At 35.2% G+C, this 27,387-nt stretch overlaps 3 protein-coding genes across 3 annotated transcripts; 1 reads left to right on the forward strand and 2 right to left on the reverse strand.

Annotated features, from left to right (window-relative positions):
* The first annotated feature begins 986 nt into the window (after positions 1-986).
* Positions 987-7,607, forward strand: LOC124457280. The gene is made up of 4 exons (XM_047007558.1): positions 987-1,163; positions 6,831-7,074; positions 7,183-7,283; positions 7,365-7,607. The coding sequence occupies exons 2-4, from the start codon at positions 6,963-6,965 to the stop codon at positions 7,605-7,607; spliced, it is 456 nt and encodes a 151-aa protein (XP_046863514.1). The 5' UTR covers positions 987-1,163; positions 6,831-6,962.
* On the reverse strand, positions 1,513-2,661 carry LOC124457279. Its single transcript, XM_047007557.1, has one exon. It carries the CDS (start codon positions 2,659-2,661, stop codon positions 1,513-1,515), a length of 1,149 nt encoding a protein of 382 aa, XP_046863513.1.
* A 3,717-nt stretch (positions 7,608-11,324) lies between the features above and the next one.
* LOC124458223 (deleted in malignant brain tumors 1 protein-like) lies at positions 11,325-27,069 on the reverse strand. The gene is made up of 8 exons (XM_047008274.1): positions 26,977-27,069; positions 23,745-24,133; positions 22,724-22,840; positions 21,524-21,841; positions 20,182-20,499; positions 17,501-17,818; positions 14,800-15,117; positions 11,325-11,629 (listed from the first exon to the last, which is right to left on the reverse strand). The coding sequence occupies exons 1-8, from the start codon at positions 27,030-27,032 to the stop codon at positions 11,610-11,612; spliced, it is 1,854 nt and encodes a 617-aa protein (XP_046864230.1). The 5' UTR covers positions 27,033-27,069; the 3' UTR covers positions 11,325-11,609.
* Positions 27,070-27,387: the final 318 nt, after the last annotated feature.

Raw genomic sequence — 27,387 nt, forward strand, 5'->3', positions numbered from 1 at the left:
CTTATGACATTTATTATTGAGGTGAAAACTGTGTTAATCATTCAAATTGTGTACTTATATTGCAAATATAGGAAAAACAAAACAAAGTGAAAAAGAAAGGTAGGAGTATTAAAACTACAAATGAATTATAAACACCATTGGAAGCATAAAGTTTTGATGATTATTTGCATTTTGCCCAATTCATATATCAATACAACAAAATCATGTGCTACAACTTTACAAGTATTTGATGCAGTTGCACTTCAGAACATCACAAAAAGGTTACTTAAAGTAATTTCTATACAATATAGTTTGTTTTCATTTACCAAACCTATGCAGACTTGAGTCTTTTTGAAATTTCATATGAAACTCAATTACAGAAAATCCGTAAATATCCAGAGATTTAATATTTACTTTTTTAAAGAAACAAGTAAAAATCCTACAATTGTGGCGAAAAAGCCATTACCCATTGCATGAAAAGAAGCAAAATAACAATGATGAAAAATAAGCTAACTTCTCTCTCGTGAACCGTGGAGATGAACTATGATATACTTTTTTGTATAGACTAAAGAGTTTAATCAATCAAACAAGTTTGACGCTGGTAAGAAAACGACGCACATCTGCATTCATACATGTGTAGCCGACATATAGGTCTTTCGTCGATAGTTATAAATGCATCCTCGTAGGAGCAGATAACTGACAACCACAGTTGACTCGCTGTTATGAATTTAAGGTTTTTACCTTGATTTTCATCAAAAAATTGCTTGCCGAATCCCAAATACACACATACATTTTCCTCACTCTTTCCTCAGGAGGGAGTGGGAAATTGTGAAATTTTCGGAAAAGCGGTCAATTTCGGTAAATCTCAGCGGCAAAAGACGAAATCCGCCATTTTTTTGGCATCATCAGATATCTAAGGCCGCGCTTGAGATAGCCGCTCCAGTTATTATAGAACTCAATGCCATTGAACTGTAATATAAACTGGAACAATAACTCCTATATACTTGCTGATGTATGTAGTCGCGTGGCGTGTTTCTAAACTTCTTGTGCTTTGTTGAAGTGCATTTAAGCGTTTAAACTTTTGTATTGTGGGCAAAATGGAAATCACAAACAATCATCTGTCGCTGACATTATTCTTTTTTTGAAAAACAACAAATTGGATGAAATTGTCGAAGATTTTAAAGGTATTGTCTCATCCTGAAATGTAGGTCGCATGTGTGAGGGTCGTTGTCTCGTGCATAAATCTAGTGTAGAAAATAATAATTTAAAATTAGATTTATAGATGACTTGCCTTGTTTACGTTTTGCTGGCTAGATAAGACTTAGTCTATTTCACGAAATGAGGATCTTGTAAAATATATATTAAGAGACAAAATACAAAGGTCATTCGTTTACGAAGGACAAACAACAATAACAGTTGGGTCCAGGCCCCTTATTACTCAACGATTATCCCATTATGCTCTATCCCCCCCTAAGTCTTTACTAGTATAGGAAAGCGTAATATAAAGTTGTTCTATGATATTTGTTCATCCTCTCACTTTTCTAACAGCCCTTTCTTGTTGAAATCGAGTAATCTGCGTAGAGCTAGTGGTGCTTTCTTGCTTGGCTTTGTGGTCGCTGGTGTAGGTTCACTGGCATCTTCAGGTATTTTGGTTGCGTGTGGTGAAGTTCCATCTGCGGTATCTGTGCTCGGTAGTGGTGCTGGCTCCAGGGTATCAGTCTGTGTCGCCGGTCTTAGACATGGTAATGACGGTGTTTGTTTTCTGCTGGCTGTCATTTTGTTGGGAGTAAGGTTCTCCGTTGAGACTTTTGGTATCAGCAGCAGGTCCGTATCAATAGTATATTTGGGTAACTGCTCTTGTACAGGTGTGAATTGCCGCAGAAATTTTCTGTTTCTTAGTGTAATTCTGTTGGACCCGTCGACTTTCACGCGGTATTGATCGTGTTGAAGGACTTCGATGACTGTTCCAGTCTTGTCCCATTTCGTAGGGTACGGTCCTGTTTGGTTCTGTATTCTTACGTGATGTCCAATGGACAGAGGTGGTAATCTTCTTCTGTGTTCTGACCAACGTTCCGCCGCTCTCATGTGCCGGTTTCGTAAAGCCTCCTCGCGAGCATTGAGTGTTTCCCTCCAGGTGACGTGTGGCCTATAACGGCCGGGGAAAATTGGTATGAAATCCTTAATGGGTCTACCGAAGACGCATTGGGCCGGTGATAATTTCGTGTCGGTATCAGGCGTGTTACGATATTGTAGAACAGCAATTTGTAAGGCGTTTGTGTTGAGGCTACCAGTGGGGCCGGTATTGTTCGTGATGAGGCGTTTCACAGTTTTAACGGCAACCTCCGCGCGGCAATTTGAGTGCGGGAATGCAACGGAGGCGAGGCGGTGGTGTACTCCCCATTGTTTGAGGAACTGCCGTGTTTTGACGGCGGTGAATTCTGGTCCGCCGTCAGTAGCGCATTCGTCTGGGATCCCAAAGGTGGTGAAGACGCGACGTAGGCAATTGATTAGTCCGTCGCAACCGTCTTTGGCTCGTTCGATAATAGGCCAGTTAGAGTAACGGTCTACGATTACGAGATAGTTGGATCCTTTGTAGTGGAAATAATCCGCACAGATGCACTGAAAGGGGTAGGCTGGTGAGATGGTTGGTGTGGGTGGTGCGCTGGGTTGGGATGGTGCCATCCGGTTGCAGTGGTTGCATTGCGTACGCATTGCTGCAATATCTGAGGTGATTCTCGGCCAGAAGACTGAGTCCTCTGCGCGGGATGTCATAAATGAAATGCCCTGGTGTGCCGAGTGTAGAACTTCCAGGATATTTTTGGGTAACAGTGGTGGGATAACCACACGATCTCTGTACATGATGACGCCGTCCACTGTGTAGAGGCTGTGGCGGAACTGGTAGTATTCTTGTAATGGTATCGGCAGGTCATTACGTGAAGCTGGAGAGCCAGATTCAATGACATTCATGAGATCGTGCATAGTGGTGTCGCTTGCAGTTGCCATGCGTACCCTGTCCCAGCTTGTGGCGACGTTTGTAAGTGCGTGAAGCGAGTGAAGCGATAGTTTCGTCAAAGCCGGTGTATATGGTAGTGTCCTTCAACTCTGCTATGTCGTCCTGGAGGTAAAGCATGGTGGGGTTCTCTGGACCTGTGGGGTGGCGGGAGATTGCATCGGCGGCTTTGTGACGGATACCAGGGATATGGATCATTTTGAATCTGTACCTCAGAGTCTTCTCCTTGAGATTACGTAGGCGGGGGTTTGGGATGTTTTCCAATGCCCGATCACCGAATAGTTTGAGCAGGGGTTTGTGGTCTACAGCGATTGTGAGGTTGGTGCAACCGAGCACGAAGAACCTGGCTTTGTCAAGGGCATCTGCGACCGCCAGTGCCTCCCCTTCTATCGGTGCATATCGCGATTCAGCAGCATGTGTGAAGCGGCTGCCGACCAGGCTGATCTTCCACCCTGTGTGGCAGCATAGTGGTCCAGTCGACTGGCATGCACAGTGTTTTTGCAGTAGCCAGAAGCCGATGCCGTGTTTTGACCAATCAGTGGCAAGACAAGTGGGACGTGTCTTGTCAAAGATGCGAACGCCCTCGTGGATTTCATTTATGATAACGGATTTGGATTCTTCAAAGAGTGTGTTAAGTTCCTCGTCCCAATAAAACTTCGTGCCGGGTTTTAGCAGTTTTCTAAACGGTAGCATGCGTTCAGTGGCTCCAAATGCGTATGAGACTTGATTGATCAGGCCAAACCAAGAGCGGATGTCAGTGATACTGCGCGGCTTTGGGAAATGGCGAATAGCATCGATGAATTTCCTGCTTGGGCGAACAGAGTTTGATTTGATTTCAAACCCTGCGAACTCGACTGTATCTGAGCCGAAGACAAATTTGTCTGGGTTGAGGATAATGCCGTTTCGACCGCAGATATCTAACCATTCGACAGCCTGATGAAAACTTTGGGTGAGGTTATCCGCCCAAAGTAGGGTATCGTCTATGCATTTGGTTTTGTTTGGAATGTGTGATACAATCTCATCGAACCGGCGTGAGTAACCGTCCCCCGAGGCAATGTATCCTTGTGGCGCTGACTTATACCGATAGCGACCCCAGGGAGTGATAAAGGTGGTGAGGTGTCTGTCGTCTGGGTGAAGAGGAACGCTGTGATAACCGTTCCAGCAGTCGAACACTGACTTCTTTTTGCCACTGGGAACAGAGCGTGCCTGGTGAAAAGGGCTCTGGGTGTGGTGGGTCTCCCTAGTGGCGTTTGCATTTAGTGCCTGTAGGTCAACGGTTCGTCGTGGTTTACCGTTCTTTTTCGCACAGATGACCATCCTGTGGCACCAGGTGACAGGCTCGCCGATTGGGACGGGTTCAATCACGCCGAGGGCCACGTCTTGGTCAAGGCCAGCTTTCACCTCGTCCTGCCAGTGTAAAGGGACTGGGATTGGTGTATGGTGTGCTTTAGGTTTTGCATTTGGGTCAATCATGAGACGCATTGGTGGACCTTCCATGCGTGGCAGTTGTTGTTGCTCGCAAGTGTTAAACGTGCTGGACTTGTAGTGATGGAGCAGCCAGTCCTCTATTTTTTTCCGGTTATCTTCGATTGCAGGGAAGGGCAGTACTGTGGGTTTAGGTGGCGGCAGTTGGCGACGTTGGCAGTCACATGTGCGCTTTGATGGGTGTTCTGCTACAACGTGAATAGACTGGTTAGTTTGTATGTCTACTGACATTGTGTCTTCCACGGTGGGGAAGCTGTTTGGGATGATTCCCAGGGCGGCGCATGTCTCACGACTGAGGAAGAGTTTATTTGAGTCACGAGTGACATATACAATTTGACGGCTCTCCAACACTCGTCCGTCTTTGGATTGACCAGAGAATCTCACGATGGTTGCACCGATGATATCGATGCCATTGTTGTTCGCAGCATGCATGCGCATAGTGACTGGAAGCAGGTCTTTCTGGCGTAGTCCTAGTCGTTTCATTATATGCATGCTAGCAAGGCAGCTCTGGCATCCAGTGTCCGCCATAGCATTCAATGTGACTGAGCGATGTCTTGTAGAATGCAGGGTGTACCCGAGGGCTGTGTAGTCCTCTGGGTGACACTTCGCATTTATATGGAGGAACGGTTGGGACTGTGACGGTTTTTTCACCCAACGGTCATTCATGTCATTGTAAGTATGGTGGTCTAGCAGGATTCCGTTGTTGCAATGCTGATGGCTTTTTGTCATGCATAGGTTGTCAAACACTGCGTCCTCTTGGTCTCGGTTTGCGTTGTGTTTTGCGTCCCGACGCTTAGTTTTGTTTTTGCTTCTGCACATGGAGGCGTTGTGGTTAGGGCGTCCGCAGCTATCGCATGTTTTGCCGTAGGCTGGGCATTCCTGTCGTCGGACATTGGGTGGGGCGTTTCTACCATGGCCATGTTTGCCACAGTAGGAACATGGCCCAGTTTTATTGGTTTGCACGCCCTGGGTCATATTGTCTTGTTTGCCGCGGCGATATTGGCTTCTGGTAGCATCGATGCTTTGGCTATTGAGTAGGTGGGTTGCCAAACGTCTGCCGGCTTCTTTGGCTTCTATGAACAGAAATGCCTCCTCCAGTGTCATATTTTGACTTTTATCGCTGAGCAAGTCTAGTTGGATGTCGCTGTCGGCGATTCCAACGGTTAATGCGTCGCGTAGGATATTGTCTGTGAAGTTGATTTCTGTTGCGCAGTTGGGACAGTTAATCGTAAACTTGCATACGCTGGCTTGTCCACGAAGACGTGCACCGAAGCTGCGGATAGTTTCGTCACGGTCCTGGCGCATGTTGTGTAGTTTGATGCGGGCCACCATCGTGTTTTCCTCTCGTACAGCGAGTTCGCGGATTGCAGCCATGACGTCGTCGATGAGTTTGTTTGTGAGGGTGCCGCCAGCGTTTCTGGTGAGGTCCTTACGAAGCGTTTCGTCACAGCATTCGAGTAATTGGATTACTTTGTCTTTGCCGGTTATTTTTGTGGCTTCGACATAATCCTGCCAGCGCGTTTGGAAGTATGTCCATTCCTCACTGGACCAAGCAGCGGATATAGTTGGCCGTCTGACCTTTTCAATCTTCGCCGTGGCGTTGATGCCCGTGCGTGTGTTCGTTGCTTGGCTGTTATTGTGAACGCCGGTCGAGTGGATTTGCAACAGTACCGCTGCGAGTTGGTCCTCAGCTTCCTCTGTCTCGTAATTGCAGTCTGGATAGGGGCATTTGTACTTCGGCATTTTCGTGCACACGTAAGGTTATGACCTGCCTCTGGTGGATGGGAAGTACTCGGAGTAATTCAACGCCGCCGGAAAATGGCGCCAAATATCAGCGATCGATAAGATGGTGGTGTTTACTGCAATTTTTTCTTTATCTCGGGGTCAGAAGGGAGTGTTATTAACGCCTTTACCGGTGCTGCTCGTTACTTTGGTTGTATGGCTGCCTTCGGTTTAATAAATTTCGTAGATATGCTCCTGCCCCTTGGCCAAATAGGTTCCGTGTTGTTGCTGATGGCGTGTCGCGTTTCGAACTACTTATAGTGTTGGATTGTCCGATCTTTTCGTCTGTATTTCGCTCGTCTGCCGTTATAGGTCGTTTTAATTGTTGTTTGTCATAGATAAGACTTAGTCTATTTCACGAAATGAGGATCTTGTAAAATATATATTGAGAGACAAAATACAAAGTCATTCGTTTACGAATGACAAACAACAATAACAGTTGGGTCCAGGCCCCTTATTACTCAACGATTATCCATTATGCTCTACTGGCAGGCAGATTTGGTCGAGCGCGTTTAGAGAATACCAACAGCAATAACGTAATTTCATTGACGTTTTGCTTCTTATATTTTTAAAGCTAATCAAGTCGACGCGGAGGATTTTTCAATTTAGAACCACATGATATTTATCAGATGATTCCTCGAATAAAAATTCACAAGAAGTTTATGAAGGAACGATGGAATAAAACTTCGCAAGACATGAAGGAACGATGGGAATTTGCACAAATATAAAATGCTGTCTGCTATTAAAAAAGACAAAGCAAAAGAATGTCAGCAGTATCCTTGAAGAGCTGGAGGATTGTCCAGTTGAAGATGAGAAAGGTTGGTGTAAAAATCAATAAGTTAAAATCCCTATTTATACTGAAGTGTTAATGCTTTAGAGAGTGATAATGGTAATATATTAATTCTATGCTATGTTGATTATTTTAGAGGTCAAGAACCGGTGTATAATGGCATGTTTGCCTTATGTGTTAGATGACCAATGCACCCATCGAGATATGAACAAAAAGCTATTTTGGGACATTGTTGATGTAAGAGTTGATATTGTCTCAAATAATATTTTCTGCATAAATGTGTGAAAAAATTGATAAATAATTTTATCTCTGTTGAAGGGTAAAAGCTTGGGGGAAGTTCAAGAGATCATTAACAAAAGTTCAACTCCTAGACTCCTATCAACAGGAACATTAAGAAACATTCATTCAATAATGTTGGTGGCTGAGGGGATGATTGTGGCAAAGCTGAAAATGAAAATAATGTCAAGGCAGTTATTATTTTACTTAGTTCTTTTTATACTTTTAATGCTGAGTATCCTAAAGGCGTTAATGGACATTGCAAAAATGTATTTATTCTTTTAGAACATTTGCTTTTAAATTTGAATGGCAATTGAAAGGCTCAATTGCCAACTTTTGTCAATCATTTTATTTCTTCTATGAAGTAGAAAACTTTTGTAGTGTTAATTAATGGCATGTAGTAGAGATTTTAAGTATTCTGTGTTTGCAAAAAATGTGCTATTTATAATTGTGTGATTGATTTTCTTTACCTTAGTTAAAAAGATCCTCTATATTGCTCAAATGGTCATGGATATGCACCTGAAAAAAATGCTTATTTAATGGTAAAAACAACCAAATAAAATTGGTCAAATAAATTGGTAAATTTAATCATTCTTGTTTTTGGTATTTTTGACCAATTTAGGAATTGGTTGTTTTGATCTATAAAAATTCTTCTTCTCAGGTGCATTCAAATGACCAATTTTTTTGTCATTTTGACCAATCTATTTTTACTGTGTAGAACATTTGATTCTAGGGTTAGAAAATTAATTGATCATAAAACTAAACGGCATTTTCAAATCTTGAAAAAGTTTGACGTAAAATAATATTACATATATAATTTTATTTTGACTATGTTGATTAAATCTACTTCATTCAGTAGCTAAATAATTGCAGGCTACCAACATGTATGAATTGCGTGCCAATTTTTTTATATGTATGCCATTGTATTTAATAAAAAAAACAAACAGATAATATATTTTAAACCAACAACCTAAGAATATTATAAACAATGACGTGGCCTTTGTTAAGAAAGAAAAGTTGTTTAATGTATTTGCACAGGCTTATGCCATACCCGAGGAGACCTTTGGAAGTTAGAGCTTGTGAGCTGATCAAGAATTCGAAAGTTCTCACAAAACGTCTCTAAGGTTTGCATAAGCCAGTGCAAACACGAAAACATCATTTGTGTCTTGCATGATTAGACTATTACTTAGAAGAAATTTGAACTCATATCCTGCAAATTCTCCAAAATTATCACTTTTGATCAATTTTAGTTTTCCTTTGGTTGAAATTTCAGCAAGAAATTCAATAAGCATTTCTTGACATCATATATTCGAATAAAAGAATATTTAGCTACATAACTTACGGTTGTTAATTGTCCCATTTCACAACTAAATCTGGGCTAGAACTCAAAAGGCCAAAACAAACTGCTATGAAATTAAAACATTGACACAATACAAAAATTACGAAATAATCCGATAAGACCTTCACAAATCAGCTCAAAAAATTAGACGAATCTGATTTTAATACATTACATTCACTTGATTATTTTCCTGTTCTTTTCCAAGTTAATCTTGATGATAAGTATTCAATAGAGGTTCAGAAGAGGCATTAACTTGAAGAAATTTTTCTTAATGTTAAGACATATCAAAATGTAGATCCAGGTGGTAATGATGCTTCAATGTTTTGAAATAATACATGTCTTGATACTTGTTGCAAAAAGATCAAAATGATTTGATTTCATAAGACATAAAACAAAAACAAAAAAAAAATTTTCTGTGATGTATTCAGAGTAAATTACACACAATAAAAATTCTCTTCTTTGCATATCCTACGTGTCACGTTGAAATATTTGACATTTTAATGCTTTTATCTCAGGTAACTTAAATATTAGGGTATGGTATTTTCAAAAATGAGGTAGAGAATATTTGATTACAAAAACATTTATTTATTGTTTTTTTTGAAAATTTCTAAGATCCCATTTTAAACTTGTACAAAATTTTTATCATCAACAAAACCTCACAAAAAGAAGCAAACATACTTGTAAGTGCTCTTCCTCAATGTAAGAGAGAACGAAAAAGATAGAAAAAGTTATTACAAATCGACGCAACTTATCATGTAACTTAATGTAGTTTTAGTACGTTCATCAAAAATATTACGGCGAAACAAATTTTGCACTTTGTTTTATTTGAGTATTTTTTAGCCTGTGTTCAGGCATATACCATCTAACTCAATATAGGCAAGATACCACTTCCAGGAAGTTAGGTAGCTATGTGTGTAACACACCGTCGTTGACGCTAGGTTGTTACTACTCAGCGACATGTTTGCCAGGTTACCAATGGTAGTCGTTATAACACATAGAACTAAAATACATGGAGCGCTACCTAAAGCTAATAATTGAAGCGAAAAGCCCAAATCTTACACCAGATAGGCAAGATTTTACCCCAGACACGCGTGCTTAGTGTTTTGAGACTCTCGCACGGAGTAATAATTGACTTCACAAGCGTGTCTGGTGTAAAATCTTGCGTTTCTGGGGTAAAATTACGGCTTCAAAAAATTATTAAGGTTTTGTATTACAAGTAGCACTCCATGTATTTTAGTTAAATGTTATAACACCATCTGCAATCATGTCGCTATGTCGTTATGTTGTCGAGGTGTAAGTACCTAACGACGAAGATTACAAAGGGGTAAAAAATGGGTAAAAAAAGTCGTGAAACTCTTTACTTAGGCATAATGAAATGAAAATGTCTCATGTTTTGATCTAGGATAGTAAATGTAGTCTATTGTAAACAGATTCTGTGAAAATCATTGACGTTTTAGCATTTCGTAAATATTTACTCTAATAAAGCAAGGATGTTATTTACCAATGAAGTAATTCATACACAAATTAATAAATAAAAGATGTTTACTGCATGTGTTTGCACAGGCTTATGCAATCCGAGGATAACTTTGGGAGAACTCGAGAGCAGATCAGTGCAAGCCCGAGACCGAATGTCTAGGGTTGCACATGCTCAAGAATTTTTACCCCAGACAAACTTGCAAAAGCCAGTGCAAACACGAAAAACATCTTTTATTTTTTTTAAAAAATAACAATAATGCGAAACAAAAAACCGTTATAATATTCTTTTAACGTGTAGTCATGATTAAGTTGCAAATTCTCTTTGATTGATTGATTGATTTGATTGGTTGAGCTTAGATCGTTTTCGCAAACTCATGCAAACACAGGTCTAAACCCATCAGCGCACGTGCTTCGTTGTGTTTATTTTATAATATGAAATGATTTCAAGTTAACGATACTTTAACGTTACATAACAGTATATTTTCTGAATTACCAAAACTTTCTGAGAGATGCCGTACTCATCTGGTGATGATTCTTCACTGATATATGTCATGAGAAAGATAAACACTTTATTTTAGCTGTAGTCTGTACTAAGAAAAAGTTCAAAAAAATGAAATGTTTTCACTAATAATTTATAATTTGCATTCATTGTACAATCATAAACATTGCAATTGAAGAAATGGTACTCTATGTTGTGCTTGATGTTTGATAAATCATAAATGATTGGAAACATAATAATTCATGAATGCAATATCTGACGTCATTTTCTAAAATCGTCATCTATTTTGAGTGAGAGAAAATGATTCTTAATTTTTATTTCGATATCATATTCCAAACATTTCTGATTCCTACAATGCATCAATTTATTGGTAAATCAATCTACAGGATTAACAAGTCCCAACGGAAAAACTAAATGTCAAGATTTACAATAGATTGATTTTAAGATTTCTTTTAATTACAAAGCTAGTCGAGGTTTGCCTCTCCTTTGGAAACACATCATAAACTGATTTTATTAATTTTATTTTAATGCAATCGCGGTCATCTCTGGTTGGTGGGCAGTACAAGTGGCATGGTAGGTAGCAATTGCCAGCATTGTCTTGCGGAATCCACGCAATAACTTTGTGTAACTTCAAAAGAAAATCTTACGGCTTGATTTGTCAATTGTCAAAGATAATGTAATTCAGCAAATCATTTGATTTTTCAATAATATTTTATTCTTAGCAGAAATTAAACTTCATCATTTTACTTTTTTTTATAGATTATGATATTATGTACATTTACTTTATATGATAATATGGTTGATTACAATTTGTTTACGAGTAGTTTTGTATTACAGATACATTTCAACAATGGATAAAAATGTCAAACACACAGCATTTTCTACATAAGCTTTCAAATTTTCTACTGCACTTTTTACGATCTTCAATTAGAATTAGGTTTTTAGTGTATTTCTTTGACATGATTCCCCATCACTAGGATCTTTCCTTAGAGCCTATAATATTTCATGAAATTTAACTCTTAGAAAAGCGCTTTCCTGCTTTCAGTCTATATCAAGGAATATAGGAAAACCCCATCCATGATCTGAACGGAAAAAAATTTTGCAACTTTTGGCCAGTTTTAAATTTTGTCCTTAAATACTACTTGTGTTTCCCAAGTCTTACCATGATTAAATCAAAGCGTTTCATCCATTGGCATAATCATAGTATTTTTCCTTGGTAGCAATAGAAAGATGAAGCACGTCATTTTTTGCAATGAAAAGTAAAAGAACAAAATATAATCTTTCTTCCTGAAGTGTTTATGAAGGAAAACTTCATAAACACTTCACTAGCAAGTCCCAACAAGCTACTATGGCTGATTTTGCTCGTTTCTCAATAAAATCTGGCCCTATTGATGTAATGATGAATGCGAAAATGAAGGAAATATTGATGCAAGAGAAAGCAGATGAAGAAAAGGACAAAGAAATTATGTTGATTCTTCTTGATGTGGCTCGCTCTCAGGCAAGCAGTCGTTGGCATCCAGAGGAGGTGGCAATGACAAGGACGGAAAATTCATTCAGATTGTAAATCTTTTTCCAATTTATTCTCCTGTTCTCAAGCTATGGCTGGACGATCAGCGCCTAAGGCCATATAGTACAACAAATACAAGGTCAGAGGCACAAAATGAGATGCATCATTTGCTGGCTCAATCTGTGAGGGATGAAATTTGTGCTGAATTAAGTCAGCCGGTGTATTTTCTGTGTCTGCAGACACTACACCTAATACTTTGAATCAAGACATGCTTATCGTCGCTGTAAAATATGTCAACCAGATGAGCATCCCATGCGAGAGACGGCTTGAAATGAAAGAGAGCCTTGATAAAACCGATGCTGGAGCGGCTAAAGGTGTCATTAAATCTTTAATAGAAAATGAAATCGATATAGATATGCTTGCATTTCAAACATACGATTTCGCAACATCAATATCTGGATAACTAAATGGTGCTCAAAAAGTGTTGCAAGAAATTTTAAAACGACAAGTGCCTTACATCCCTTGCCAGAGACATCGGTCTAATACATTCAACGAGCATTGTTGCAATTATAGCTCAATAAGTACATCAACGTACGGCGCTCTAGATTACGTATATGTGCTCTTTAGCAAAAGCACAAAAGAAATAAAATTGTAGAAGAAAGTTGCAAAGATGTTGAAAACAATTTAAAGTTTCGAAACTTGTCAAAGACAAGATGGGTTTACAATTCTGAGTCCATTGATGCTGTCTGGAGAAGTTATGAGGTAATACCAAATGCTATTGTGAAAGTTATTAATGCTCGAGAAGTAGAATCAAAAGTAAAATCTAAAGGCGATGGAATAAAAAAGAAATTTCTTAGTTTTGACTTTCTTTTTGCTCTTATTTTCATGCAAATCATAATGACAAAACCAATCCCTAATCAAACAACAGCAGGAGGAGGAGCTAAATATAATATATGCACTTAATCTGATTGATGCTACAGTAAAAAACCTTAGACAAATTCGAAGTGACGATAACGGATTAGACTCAGAGATAGAGGCAATGGTTGCATTCGTTACCAAAGTAGGAATAGACGTAATAGCAGAATACACACGTCATCATCGATCAAGAAAGTCACCCGAACGAATTGGTGAGAATTCCGAAATAACAACAGAAAAACTTTTAAAGATTTGTACCAAAAGAAATGTACTTGGTTCTAGACTCACTTATTACCGAGTATACCAATATCATTAAAGTTTGAATCGACCAGATAAAACCTTTTGGAGAGATCTTACAGCTGCCACTAGAAAGGCCGATGGCTGAATCAGTTCATGAAAAGTGTAGTCTTTTTCCACCGGCGGTATAAGATGTTGATGCAGAAATACTGCTGTCTGAGTTGGAAGTTTTCAATAATATTGTGTCGTCACAACTTAAATCAGAACCCAAATCCCTTCAAAGACGTTGCTTTATTTGCTTTCAATCACAAAAATGTCTTTCCAATGGTGTGCAGGGCGTATCAACTATTGCTGACCGCTCCAGTGTCCGTTGCAAAACATGAAAGGTGTTTCAGGAAGTATATGACTGTCAAAAACTGCTTGAGATGCACAAAGATAGATACGCGATTAAATGACTTAATCGTTCTTGCATGTGAAAAAGACCTTACGGACAATGTTGACTTAAATGTTATTTTAAAAAATTGGGCAACTGCAAGGATGCAAAAAATGACATTAAAGATTTAATAATACGCTAAAGTGCGTTCTGTCACAAGAATACATCATGTATTAAAAAAATTTATAGCGAAAATGTGTTCAATCATCACAATATTTCATTGTTGAATAAGTACTAATCTATATGATCAGCAAGGCATCTTGTGTCCTTGCAGGGCAATTTCATCCCCACACACATTAAAAAGGTGCTAATTTAACCCCTGTGCATAAGTTCTTAACCGGTTAACTTGCGAACTTTCCCCATTGGTTTCCCATTCAATCATTTCATTTTATTGCAATATGGCAAAAGTAACCCATAACTTGTTGATACAGGCAAAAAATAAAAAGTAAATAGTTCACTCATACTCTTCGTTTAAAACATGGGAATCTTTATCGCATTTTTAAAATAACTGTCTTTTTAATTATTGAGAAATATGTTTCTGGTGCTCTCTAGGTATGCTTTAGCTAAATCTTAACGGTCAGTTAAAAACGAATTTAAAAATGAATTCTTAAGATAGACAGCACGCCATTACAAGACATAAAATTACACTGCAGTGTAAATTTGGAGATGCTCTTTATTAATGTGCAAAAAAATCTTAATGGAGCATCATAAGCTACAGCATACAGCTTTAAAAACTATAATGAATGTAAACAATCGTAACAAAACTGATAGTTTAAGGATTATCATATTCCTCCAAGGAAAAGTTGGCCAATGGACTGCCCATTTTCTCTGGTATTGTCGAATTTTTCTCTGGGCAATCATAAAATTGGTTATGTTTAATTATGTACTCGTGGAACGAGTTGTGTTTATTTGGTTAATTTACGTCCAAAGCTGTGTTTATACTTAAGGCATTTGTCAATATCTATTTCAGTATTACAAAATCATGTTAAATGATTAAATTGATCATTGAGGATCCCCAAATAATTCACTTGATCATCTTTATATAAAAAGGTAAATAATGTACATACAAACCTGAACATTGTACACCAGCATCTTTATTATGTCTACAATGATGCAATCCCCATTCTCTATGTGAACATTTCGAAATTTTATTTTCATTTCCTACACAACGAACGTAGTCTAACCATATTCTTCCACTGCCATGTGGAACATTACCTCTTTGTAAAGCCCTGCCAGCATAGTCATAACCAAGTTGTCGACAAACAACTTTAGCTTCGTTTAAATCCCAGCCATGATCACAAATTGTTCCCCATTCTCCATTGTAAAATACTTCTACACGACCTTTGCCAATAGAACTTTCTGGTCCCCGAAGTCTAACAGAGTTGATAACTAATAAAAAAAGAAAATCAAGAGATAATGCAAAACATAGAAGTCTCAACTCTGAAAAATTCTAAGTTACATGTATACATATAAAGTATCCTAATATGTTAGATGCCATTATAGAATCTTCTTAGGCGAAATTAATGAATTAAATTAGTAACAAAAAATTGATAAAAAAACTTACATGAGCACAATATCAAAACGTTTTAGACAAGTAGACACTATTTGACTTTCATGAGTCTAAATAATTTTATATTTAGATCAGTCCTCATTTTTTTTTGTAATATAAATATCTTATTAACACTTTAACTTGCGAATGTTCCCATTAGTTTTCCATTCAATCATTTGATTTTATTGCCATTCGTCAACACTGCCCCATAACTTGTTGAAACAAGCAAAAAAATAAAAAGTAAATTGTTCACATAGACTCTTCGCTTGTATACAACGTGGAAAACTATATCGTATTTTTAAAATAACTGTCTTTTTAATTGTTCAGAAATACGTTTCTGGTTCTCTCTAGGCATGGCTTTAGCTGAACCTTAACGCTCAGTTAATAACAAATTAAAAATGAATTCTTAAGATAGACAGCACGACATTAAAAGGCATAAAATTACACTCAGTGTTAATTTGGAGATGCTTCTGTTAAATATGCAAAAAAAAATTTTAATGGACCTTTATAAGCTACAGCCTACAGCTTTAAAAGCTATAATGAATGTAAACAATCGTAAAAAAACAGATTAGTTAAGGATTATTACATTCCTCCACGGAAAATTTGGTCAATGGACTGCCCTTTTTCTCGAGTATTATCGAATCTTTCTATGGGCAATCATAAAATAGGTGATGTTTAATTATGACCTCGTGGAACGAGTTGTGTTTATATGGTTAATTTACGTCCGAAGCTGTGTTTATACTTAAGGAATTTGTCAATATTGTTTCAGTATTTGAAAATCATATTAAATGTTTCGATTAATCATTGAGGATCCTTCAAATAATTCAGTTTATTATCTTTGTAAATAAATGTAAATAATGTAAAAAACAAACCTGAACATTGTATACCAGCATCTTCATCATGTGTACAATTATGTGATCCCCATCCACTATGTGAACAACTCGAAATATTATTTTCATTTCCTACACAACGAACTTCGTCTAACCATATTCTTCCACTGCCATGTGGAACATTACCTCCTAGTAAAGCCCTGCCAGCATAGTCATAACCAAGTTGTCGACAAACAACTTTAGCATCGTTTAAATCCCAGCCATCATCACAAATTGTTCCCCATTCTCCATTGTAAAATACATCCACACGACCTCTGCCAATAGAACTTTCTGGTCCCCGAAGTCTAACAGAGTTGATAACTGATAAAAAAAGAAAATAAAGAGATATTGCAAAACATAGAAGTCTTCACTCGAAAATATTCTAAGTTACATGTTTATATATAAAGTATCCTGTTATGTTGGGTGCCATTGTAAAATATTCTTGTGCGAAATTAATCATTTAATTTAGTAACAAAAATTTGATAAAAAAAACTTACATAAGTACAATATCAAAACGTTTTGGACCATCAGACACACTATTTGACTTTCAAGAGTCGAAAAAAGTTTTTATTTAGACCAGTCCTCATTCCTATACGTAATATAAATAAGTTCTTAACCGGTTAACTTGCGAACTTTCCATTTTGGTTTCCCATTCAATCATTTCCTTTTATTGCAATATGGAAAAAACTACCCCATAACTTGTTGATACAGGCAAAAAATAAAGAGTAAATAGTTCACTCATACTCTTCGTTTAAAACGTGGGAATCTTTATCGCATTTTTAAAATAACTGTCTTTTTAATTATTGAGAAATACTATTCTGGTGCTCTCTAGGTATTGCTTTAGCTAAATCTTTACGGTCAGTTAAAAACGAATTTAAAAATGAATTCTTAAGATAGACAGCACGCCATTACAACACATAAAATTACACTGCAGTGAACATTTGGAGATGCTCCTTATTAATGTGCAAAAAAATTTTTATGGAGCATCATAAGGTACAGCAGACAGCTTTAAATAGCTATAATGAATGTAAACAATCGTAACAAAACTGATAATTTAAGGATTATCATATTCCTCCAAGGAAAAGTTGGCCAATGGACTGCCCATTTTCTCTTTTATTGTCGAATCTTTCTCTGGGCAATCATAAAATTGGTTATGTTTAATTATGTACTCGTGGAACGAGTTGTCTTCATTTGGTTAATTTACGTCCGAAGCTTTGTTTATACATAAGGCATTTGTCAATATCTATTTCAGTAATATAAAATCATATTAAATGTTTTATTTAATCATTGAAGATCCTTCAAATAATTCAGTTTATCATCTTGGTAAAAAAATGTAAATATTGTACATACAAACCTGAACATTGTACACCAGCATCTTCATTATGTGTACAAAAATGCAATCCCCATTTACTATGTGGACATTTCGAAATTTTATTTTCATTTCCTACACAACGAACGTAGGATAACCATATTCTTCCACTGCCATGTGGAACATTACCTCCTTGTAAAGCCCTGAAATAATAGTCATAACCAAGTTGTCGACACACAACTTTGGCATCGTTTATATCCCAGCTATCATCACAAATTGTTCCCCATTCTCCATTGTAAAATACTTCTACACGACCTTTGCCAATAGAACTTTCTGGTCCCCGAAGTCTAACAGAGTTGATAACTGATAAAAAAAAAATCAAGAGATAATGCAAAACATAGAAGTCTCAACTCCGAAATATTCTAAGTTACATGTATACATATAAAGTATCCTAATGTGTTAGATGCCATTGTAAAATCCTCTTATCCGAAATTAATGAATTAAGTAAAAACAAAAAATTGATAAAAAAACTTACATGAGTACAATATCAAAACGTTTTAGACAAGTAGACACTATTTGACTTTCATGAGTCTAAATAATTTTATATTTAGATCAGTCCTCATTTCTTTTTGTAATATAAATATCTTATTAACACTTTGACTTGAGAATGTTCCCATTAGTTTTCCATTCAATCAGTTGAATTTATTGCCATATGGTAACACTGCCCCATAACTTGTTGAAACAAGCAAAAAAATAATAAGTAAATTGTTCACATAGACTCTTCGCTTACAACGTGGAAAATTATATAGTATTTTTAAAACAACTGTTTTTTTAACTATTCAGAAATAAGTTTCTGGTGCTCTCTAGGCATGGCTTTAGCTGAACCTTAACGGTCAGTTAAAAACAAATTAAAAATGAAATCTTAAGATAGACAGCACAACATTAAAAGATTTAAATTACACTCAGTGTTTATTTGGAGATGATTTTGTTAAATATGCAAAAGAAATTTTAATGGACCTTTATAAGCTACAGCCTACAGCTTTAAAAAGCTATAATGAATGTAAACAATCGTAAAAAAACAGATAATTTAAGGATTATTACATTCCTCCACGGAAAATTTGGTCAATGGATTGCCCTTTTTCTCGAGTATTATGGAATCTTTCTATGGGCAATCATAAAATAAGTTATGTTTAATTATGTCCTCGTGGAATGAGTTGTGTTTATATGGTTAATTTACGTCCGAAGCTGTGTTTATACTTAAGGAATTTTTCAATATTGTTTCAGTATTTGAAATCATATTAGATGTTTCGATTAATCATTGAGGATCCTTCAAATAATTCAGTTTATTATCTTTGTAAATAAATGTAAATAATGTAGAAACAAACCTGAACATTGTATACCAGCATCTTCATCATGTGTACAATTATGTGATCCCCATCCACTATGTGAACAACTCGAAATATTATTTTCATTTCCTACACAACGAACTTCGTCTAACCATATTCTTCCACTGCCATGTGGAACATTACCTCCTAGTAAAGCCCTGCCAGCATAGTCATAACCAAGTTGTCGACAAACAACTTTAGCATCGTTTAAATCCCAGCCATCATCACAAATTGTTCCCCATTCTCCATTGTAAAATACATCCACACGACCTCTGCCAATAGAACTTTCTGGTCCCCGAAGTCTAACAGAGTTGATAACTGATAAAAAGAAAATAAAGAGATATTGCAAAACATAGAAGTCTTCACTCCAAAATATTCTAAGTTACATGTTTATATATAAAGTATCCTGTTATGTTGGATGCCATTGTAAAATATTCTTGTGCGAAATTAATCATTTAAATTAGTAACAAAATTTGATAAAAAACTTACATAAGTACAATATCAAAACGTTTTGGACCATCAGACACACTATTTGACTTTCATGAGTCGAAAAATTTTATTTAGACCAGTCCTCATTTCTTTATGTAATATAAATAAGTTCTTAACCAGTTAACTTGCGAACTTTTCCCATTGGTTTCCCATTCAATCATTTCATTTCATTGCAATATGGCAAAACTACCCCATAACTTGTTGATACAGGCAAAAAATAAAGAGTAAATAGTTCACTCATACTCTTCGTTTAAAACGTGGGAATCTTTATCGCATTTTTAAAATAACTGTCTTTTTAATTATTGAGAAATATGTTTATGGTGCTCTCTAGGTATGGCTTTAGCTAAACCTTAACAGTCAGTTAAAAACGAATTTAAAAATGAATTATTAAGATAGACTGCACGCCATTATAAGAAATAACATTACACTGCAGTGAAAATTGGGAGATGCTCCTTATTAATGTGCAAAAAAATTTTAATGGAGCATCATAAGCTACAGCATACAGCTTTAAAAAGCTATAATGAATGTAAACAATCGTAACAAAACTGATAATTTAAGGATTATCATATTCCTCCAAGAAAAAGTTGGCCAATGGACTGCCCATTTTCTCTGGTATTGTCGAATCTTTCTCGGGGCAATCATAAAATTGGTTATGTTTAATTATGTCCTCCTGGAACGAGTTGTGTTTATTTGGTTAATTTACGTCCAAAGCTGTGTTTATACTAAAGGCATTTGTCAATATCTATTTCAGTATTACAAAATCATATTAAATGATTATATTGATCATTGAGGATCCCCAAATAATTCACTTGATCATCTTTATATAAAAAGGTAAATAATGTACATACAAACCTGAACATTGTACACCAGCATATTCATATTGTTCACAATTATGGGTTCCCCATCCTCTATGTAAACAACTCGAAATATTACTTTCATTTCCTACACATTGAACGTAGTCTAACCATATTCTTCCACTGCCATAAGGAACATAACTTCCTTGTAAAGACATGTAAGCAAAGTCATAACCAAGTTGTCTACAAACAACTTTAGCATCGTTTATATCCCATTCATCATTACAAATTTTTCCCCATTCTCCATTGTAAAATACTTCTACACGACCTTTGCCAATAGAAATTTCTGGTCCCCGAAGTCTAACTGAGTTGATAACTGATAAAAAAGAAAATCAAGATAAATGCAAAACAAAGAAGTCTCAACTCCGACATATTCTAAGTTACATGTATACATATAAAGTGTCCTAAGAAGTTAGATGCCATTGTAAATTCTTCTTATGCTAAATTAATGAATTAATTTAGTAACAAAAAATTGATAAAAAAACTTACATGAGTGCAATATCAAAACGTTTTAGACAGGTAGACACTATTTGATTTTCATAAGTCTAAATAATTTTTTATTTAGATCACTCCTCATTTCTTTTTGTAATCTAAATATCTTATTAACACCTTAACTTGCTAATGTTCCCATTAGTTTTCCATTCAATCATTTGATTTTATCGCCATATGGTAACACTGCCCCATAACTTGTTGAAACAAGCAAAAAAATAAAAAGTAAATTGTTCACATATACTCTTCTCTTACAACGTGGAAAACTATATCGTATTTTTAAAACAACTGTCTTTTTAATTATTCAGAAATACATTTCTGGTGCTCTCTAGGCATGGCTTTAGCTGAACCTTAACGGTCAGTTAAGAACGAATTAAAAAGGAATTCTTAAGATAGACAGCACGACATTAAAAGACATAAAATTACACTCAGTGTTAATTTGGAGATGCTTCTGTTAAATATGCAAAAAAAATTTTAATGGACGTTTATAAGCTACAGCCTACAGCTTTAAAAAGCTATAATGAATGTAAACAATAGTAAAAAACAGAAAATTTAAGGATTATTACATTCCTCCACGTAAAAGTTGGTCAATGGACTGCCCTTTTTCTCGAGTATTATCAAATCTTTCTATGGGCAATCATAAAATAGGTTATGTTTAATTATGTCCTCGTGTAATGAGTTGTGTTTATATGGTTAATTTACATCCGAAGCTGTGTTTATACTTAAGGAATTTGTCAATATTGTTTCAGTATTATATAATCATATTTAATGTTTAAATTCATCATTGAGGATCCCCCAAATAATTCAGTTTATCATCTTTCTATAAAAAGGTAAATAATGTACATACATACCGGAACATTGTACACCAGCATCTTCATAATGTTCACAATAATGGGCTCCCCATCCTCTATGTGAACAACTCGAAATAATATTTTCATTTCCTACACAAGAAACACCATCCAACCATATTCTTCCACTGCCATAAGGAACATTACCTCGTAGTAAAGCCCTGACAGCATTGTCATAACCAAGTTGTCTACAAACAACTTTAGCATCGTTTATATCCCAGCCATAATCACAAATTGTTCCCCATTCTCCATTGTAAAATACTTCTACACGACCTTTGCCAATAGATCTTTCTGGTCCCCGAAGTCTAACAGAGTTGATAACTGATAAAAAAAGAAAATAAAGAGATATTGCAAAACATAGAAGTCTTCACTCCAAAATATTCTAAGTTACATGTTTATATATAAAGTATCCTGTTATGTTGGGTGCTATTGTAAAATATTCTTGTGCGAAATTAATGAATTAAATTAGTAACAAAAAATTGATAAAAAATATTACATGAGTACAATATCAAAACGTTTTAGACAAGTAGATACTATTTGACTATTATGAGTCTAAATAATTTTTTATTTAGATCAGTCCTCATTTCTTTTTGTAATATAAATATCTTATTAACACTTTAACTTGCTAATGTTCCTATTAGTTTTCCATTCAATCAGTTGATTTTATTGCCATATGGCAACACTGCCCCATAACTTGTTGAAACAAGCAAAAAAATAAAAAGTAAATTGTTCACATAGACTCTTCGCTTACAACGTGGAAAACTATATCGCATTTTTAAAGTAACTGTCTTTTTAATTATTCAGAAATACGTTTCTGGTGCTCTCTAGGCATGGTTTTAGCTGAACCTTAACGGTCAGCTAAAAACAAATTAAAAATGAATTCTTATGACAGACAGCACGACATTAAAAGACATAAAATTACACTGCATTGTTAATTTGGAGATGCTCCTTTTTAATATGCAAAAAAATTCTAATGGAACTACATAAGCTAAAGCCTGCAGCTTTAAAAAGCCATAATTAATGTAAAAATCGTATTAAAACAAATAATATAAGGATTATCACATTCCTCCACGGAAAATTTGGTCAATAGGCGGTCCTTTTTCTCTGGTATTACTTAATCTTTTTATGGGCATAGATATAATAGGTTATGCTTAATTATGTCCTCGTGGAACAAGTATTGTTTTTTTAGTTATAAATCCATACCCTGGCACGAGTTACATTCTCCTGAGTATCCTTTCATACACGTGCAGTTTAATGATCCATTAATTTTACGATAGTAAGTGTTGGGTCCACATAAAGGAAGTCGAAATGTGTTTGTCGCTATATAGAATAATAAAATTAAAAATAAAATCAACTATGGATTTCAAAAGAAAACATATTCTTTCTCAAAGAACACAATTTGTCATTCACTATCCACTATGACGTACCCAGCTAGGAAATTTGTGATGTATTGTTGGTATCTTTGAGGTTCACGAATATCGTAAAAACAAAACAATTAAATAAATGTTGAAAATTTACAGAGTATGAACAGATTTGCTGGCTGTTTGGGATACTATAAAGGATGTATCTAAAAAGTTAGATAATTAAAAAATGTTCAGGAAATTATCAATTCATCAATATTTCTAACAAAATGTGCCAAAGCTCATGTATTTTGGCATTGCCTTGTCTTGATTATTTAAAAGTAAAATGAATTAAGATTTAATATCAAAAACCATGAGAGTACTTCGTAATTGCCTCACTTTGAACTGCATGCAGAAAGAAAATGAAAAGTTTCAAATCTAGTTTAATCCAAACATTTAAAAGTTTGAACTCTGTTTTGCAATGTACTAAATATTTAGAAGATTTGATAAATATTAAGCTCACTGCACAACATGCTCAAATTGGACGTTTTTGTCTTTCATTCTATTTTCATGAATTTTTTCCTTATTTAAAACTGATTACAAGCCAGAGATTTTGTTGAAATGATGTAAGAAACAATAAAGATATAAATTTAACATCCAACAAATTTGGCAAGAATAGACAAACGACAAAAACATCCAGATTAGACACTTTGCACTTTGAACTTAATGTTTATCAATATTTCTATAATTTTGGAAGGAAGAACAACCGTTTAATAAGGCAATATAACTTTAAACTTTTTAACGTCTTTCAATTTTAAGTACATTAGCGTGAGAGTTTTTGCAAGTCTTAGATTGTTATGTCAAATAAGTAAATATTTAACTACCGTTTGAGTCAGGAGTGATACTGTGTATAGCTACAGCCAAATCAAGATAACCGTTGTTTACAGGAAGAAAATATTTACGCCTCGTACGTTGATCTGTTGTGTTATGGACACTAACGACACTTCGTCCGACACTAGTTATGATATAAATGAAATCTTTAAATACTGCCATGGGACCTCCTGAAGTTCCAAAATCAATTACATCATGGGAGTAGTAATCACAAGAAAAAATATTTCCGTTTAAAACTCGCCAATAAATTTTCTCTTTAGCCATGTCAAGCGTTAGATCATGTGCTATTGATTGAAGTGAAACTGAAAAAATATCATGTTTATTTGCAGTCATGCTCCATAACCATAAGGAAGGTTCTGTACTTTCTGCCAAGAATAGATACCTTAATAAAAATATTTGTTTTGTACATTAGTTTTCTCTATACGTAATGAAATACATAAAGAATAAACAGGCTAATATATACATAAAAGGAAAGATAGATTTTTTCAATTTAGACAAAGATGTTGTCAAAGTATTCAGAACTACTTTCATATATAGACGGTTTAATGGAACATATTCATGAAATTTGATAATATAGCAACATAAAGCTATTGTAGCTATAAAAAAAAGATCATCTTTAATATTTGAAATCCCTTGTTTGAAAACCGAACTAAAATATATGAAGTAATTAAACATTGCATGTGATTCAGAGCATAATAAATGTAATATGTTATTTTTATTCACATAACTTCTATAATGATTGGTATTGTTTGAGATTATTGTCGGAATGAGTAATGCTGTAGTTTGGAGTGGCTGCTGAATGAATTGTGTTGGTAATTCATAATGCTGAAAATTAGCTGATGCGTGGAAATTTTGTTGGAATTGAAAATTTGGTGTTGGTAAATGATATGCACCATTTAATGTAGATATTAATTTAAGAAAGCTTTGTCATTTCAAGTTTAAGCTTTCTTAATTTTTCAGTTTCATCTTGCATGAAAAGTAGCAGCTCCTTGGATGGATCATCGTCTACAAATGTCTTTAAAAGAGCTATAGCTTCACAAACATTGTCTTTTGTTAATACTTTTTTTCAGTTTGTTTGGACAAACGATTTTTTACAACTATCTTAACCTTCTCTATTCAATTGTCAAATTTCTTCATTGTTTTTCTGAAAAATTTGAACAAATTGACACTGCAGCTTGCGCTATTGGTATCATTTGAAAATGATGATTCTATTGCCATGTCATGTTCGTGTTTTTAAGATTCTCTTGATTAGACAAGCTGCAAAAACTGCTTGAACACTATGGCCCTTGCTTTATCGAAAATGTTTGATGCAACTGGCAGTTTTAATTATCATCGCAGCATATTTTCATTCTTTTATACATTTCTTAAATGTATTACTCATTTGAGCAACGGTAAAGTCCATGTCTTCTTGTCGTTCATTTCACCTAGCCCCGAACTCTTTAAAAACTTTCTCGTTCTTTTGGTTTTTTGTGTTCGTGAAAATTAATTTTTTCTTTTAATATGATAAAAATTAATGCCCAACATAAAGTTTTAATTAGAGCCATAGAAATAGACCAAAAGTTGTAAAATGCAATTTATACCGACGTTTCGTCCTTACTCAAGACATATTCAGTCAAATTATAATTTATAATGAGATGTTAAAACAAGATATTGTATTTACAAAAGGTGTTAAATTACGTATTAAGGAGGCGGTGCAAAATGGAATACATGATAAAGAAGTTGAGAAGTAAAATATACTGACGCTAAGAGAGGTTAAGTGCAATGGAACTTTCTTGAACGATGAGTGAAGACTTGTATTTATTAATTAGAAGGCTCTCATGAATGGAGATTTCATAGGAATCGTTAGAAGAGGAAATTTTTTTAAATTTGTAAATTATTTATAACATATTCAGAAAGTTCTCGCTTCACAAGCTTTTCAGACAATTTCTTTTTAATCTCGAAAGTGATTATTATCTTCACAGTGAAAAACTACAGATCTAACGTTTGCATCAATTACACTAAGAAACACTGCATCAACTAAAGGTATTGGAACGATTTTCCAATCCCGTGATTTGATTGGATGTGTGATTGGATTTATTGCAGGGTAGTGTGCAGACACTTAATTTGCAACTCTTGACTTTTCAATATACTCCGCCATTCAATGCAAGTTAAAAGAAGGCTTGAAAAACTATAAACTTGATATACTGATTTTTTTCTAAATTGCCACATTTTTTGAAAACTAAAATTCTTTTTTATATTTTTGATGTAACTACGTGGAAATGTGCGCAGTGTTTTTATCTTCAATAAAAAACGAAAGGTTGAAGTTTCTTACGTTCAACACCTTCGTGAATTTTTTAAAACTTTATTCCTATTTCGTATTGAAATTGTTGCACAGTATATTAAAGGCACAGCAAAGCAACAAACAATGCTCCCAATCAGTTGAAATCTTTTGTGTAGAGCATACCTTATTAAGCATATGATTACCATGGAGGCGTCAAGCAAATTGCATTTTCTGCTAAAGAAAAGCGCTCTTAGGTGGCCAGCCGAAGCCAGTAATCTTATTAAATGTACAACACCAAGTTGCACAGTGAAGTTGGACTACTTTTTGTTTTTGGTTGTGGCAAACCAATATTCTGTGAGTATTTGACTAAAGTTTCATCGGTAAAGTAATTATTTAATATTTTATTGCTGTTTCTACCGCTCTGTTTTATTCTATTTAACGACTTCATCAATTATAAACATTGATCCCTCCGTTGTTACATTTTTTCTGAAAGCTTTTGGGTTGCTCAACATAAATATCGCTGTCGATTTTTGCAATTTCAGGATCTGCATGTTATTTTCTACTGCATGTGTTGCTGAATAATCACACGAGCTGAGCTCATCCTTTCAGTTGGTTTGAAATGCCTCATAGTCACGCAATAAAATATTGCTGGCCAAATCTCGATGATTTTATTGAAAAGCCGTCGAAATATATGACGTTTGTTTCTTTATACACAAAAAATACTTAATATTTGCTCCCTTGGGTAAAAGCGAGTTTTTTTCTTTCCCTCGAAAATCAATATTTTTTTCTATTCTTGTACCTCTAAATAACAGGCCATGATACGGACTTCAAAAATTCAACTTTTCTACTAAATTAAAATGCTGTCTTTAATAATAAAAAATGTTACCTTACTTAAGAAAACCCTCCAATAGATTGACATTGATTACGCTTACAAGTAAATAAAAAAAAATTCAATATTGCCTTACCCATGTTTTGAGTCAAATGCAATGCTGGAAAATTGTAAGCCTGGTTCAAACCTCATAACACTTGGAATTTTCTTTTTCAAGTAAATTTGGTAGATAATGTTCGTGGAGTCAATGTAAAAGATATGACGACCAATCCAGTCAACTGTAATATCATGAACAGAAACATTTTTCGCAAAAATTTCGTTTCTAGTCAAGTCAAGATTTCCCCGTTTGATGTCTTTGTCATCAATGTAGTAAAGCACATTCTCAACTACATCAATTTCTATGTCATTATATCTTGATGCATGGTCAAATTTATTCTTACTGGATCCAATAATAGTGCTGACATGAATATCTCCAGTAATAGAATCAACAGAGTATACTTTATCCAAGCTCATAATAATCAAATATGGCTTAGGATAAACATCTAAA

Source organism: Xenia sp. Carnegie-2017, unplaced genomic scaffold (genome assembly GCF_021976095.1).
Source record: "Xenia sp. Carnegie-2017 unplaced genomic scaffold, XeniaSp_v1 HiC_scaffold_6, whole genome shotgun sequence".
Lineage (NCBI taxonomy): Eukaryota > Metazoa > Cnidaria > Anthozoa > Malacalcyonacea > Xeniidae > Xenia > Xenia sp. Carnegie-2017.

Bases quoted from the DNA above. Each gene is read 5' to 3' on its own strand.
- LOC124457280 (XM_047007558.1), top strand. From the start codon at position 6,963: ATGGGAATTTGCACAAATATAAAATGCTGTCTGCTATTAAAAAAGACA. The intron at 7,075-7,182 runs GTTGGTGTAAAA...TGATTATTTTAG, and splicing joins TCCAGTTGAAGATGAGAAAG to AGGTCAAGAACCGGTGTATA. The intron at 7,284-7,364 runs GTAAGAGTTGAT...TCTCTGTTGAAG, and splicing joins TATTTTGGGACATTGTTGAT to GGTAAAAGCTTGGGGGAAGT.
- LOC124458223 (XM_047008274.1), bottom strand. From the start codon at position 27,032: ATGAGGTTTGAACCAGGCTTACAATTTTCCAGCATTGCATTTGACTCA. The intron at 17,819-20,181 runs GTTTGTATGTAC...TTTTTTTATCAG, and splicing joins TGCTGGTGTACAATGTTCAG to TTATCAACTCTGTTAGACTT. The intron at 15,118-17,500 runs GTTTGTATGTAC...TTTTTTTATTAG, and splicing joins TGCTGGTGTACAATGTTCAG to TTATCAACTCTGTTAGACTT.
- LOC124457279 (XM_047007557.1), bottom strand. From the start codon at position 2,661: ATGGCACCATCCCAACCCAGCGCACCACCCACACCAACCATCTCACCA.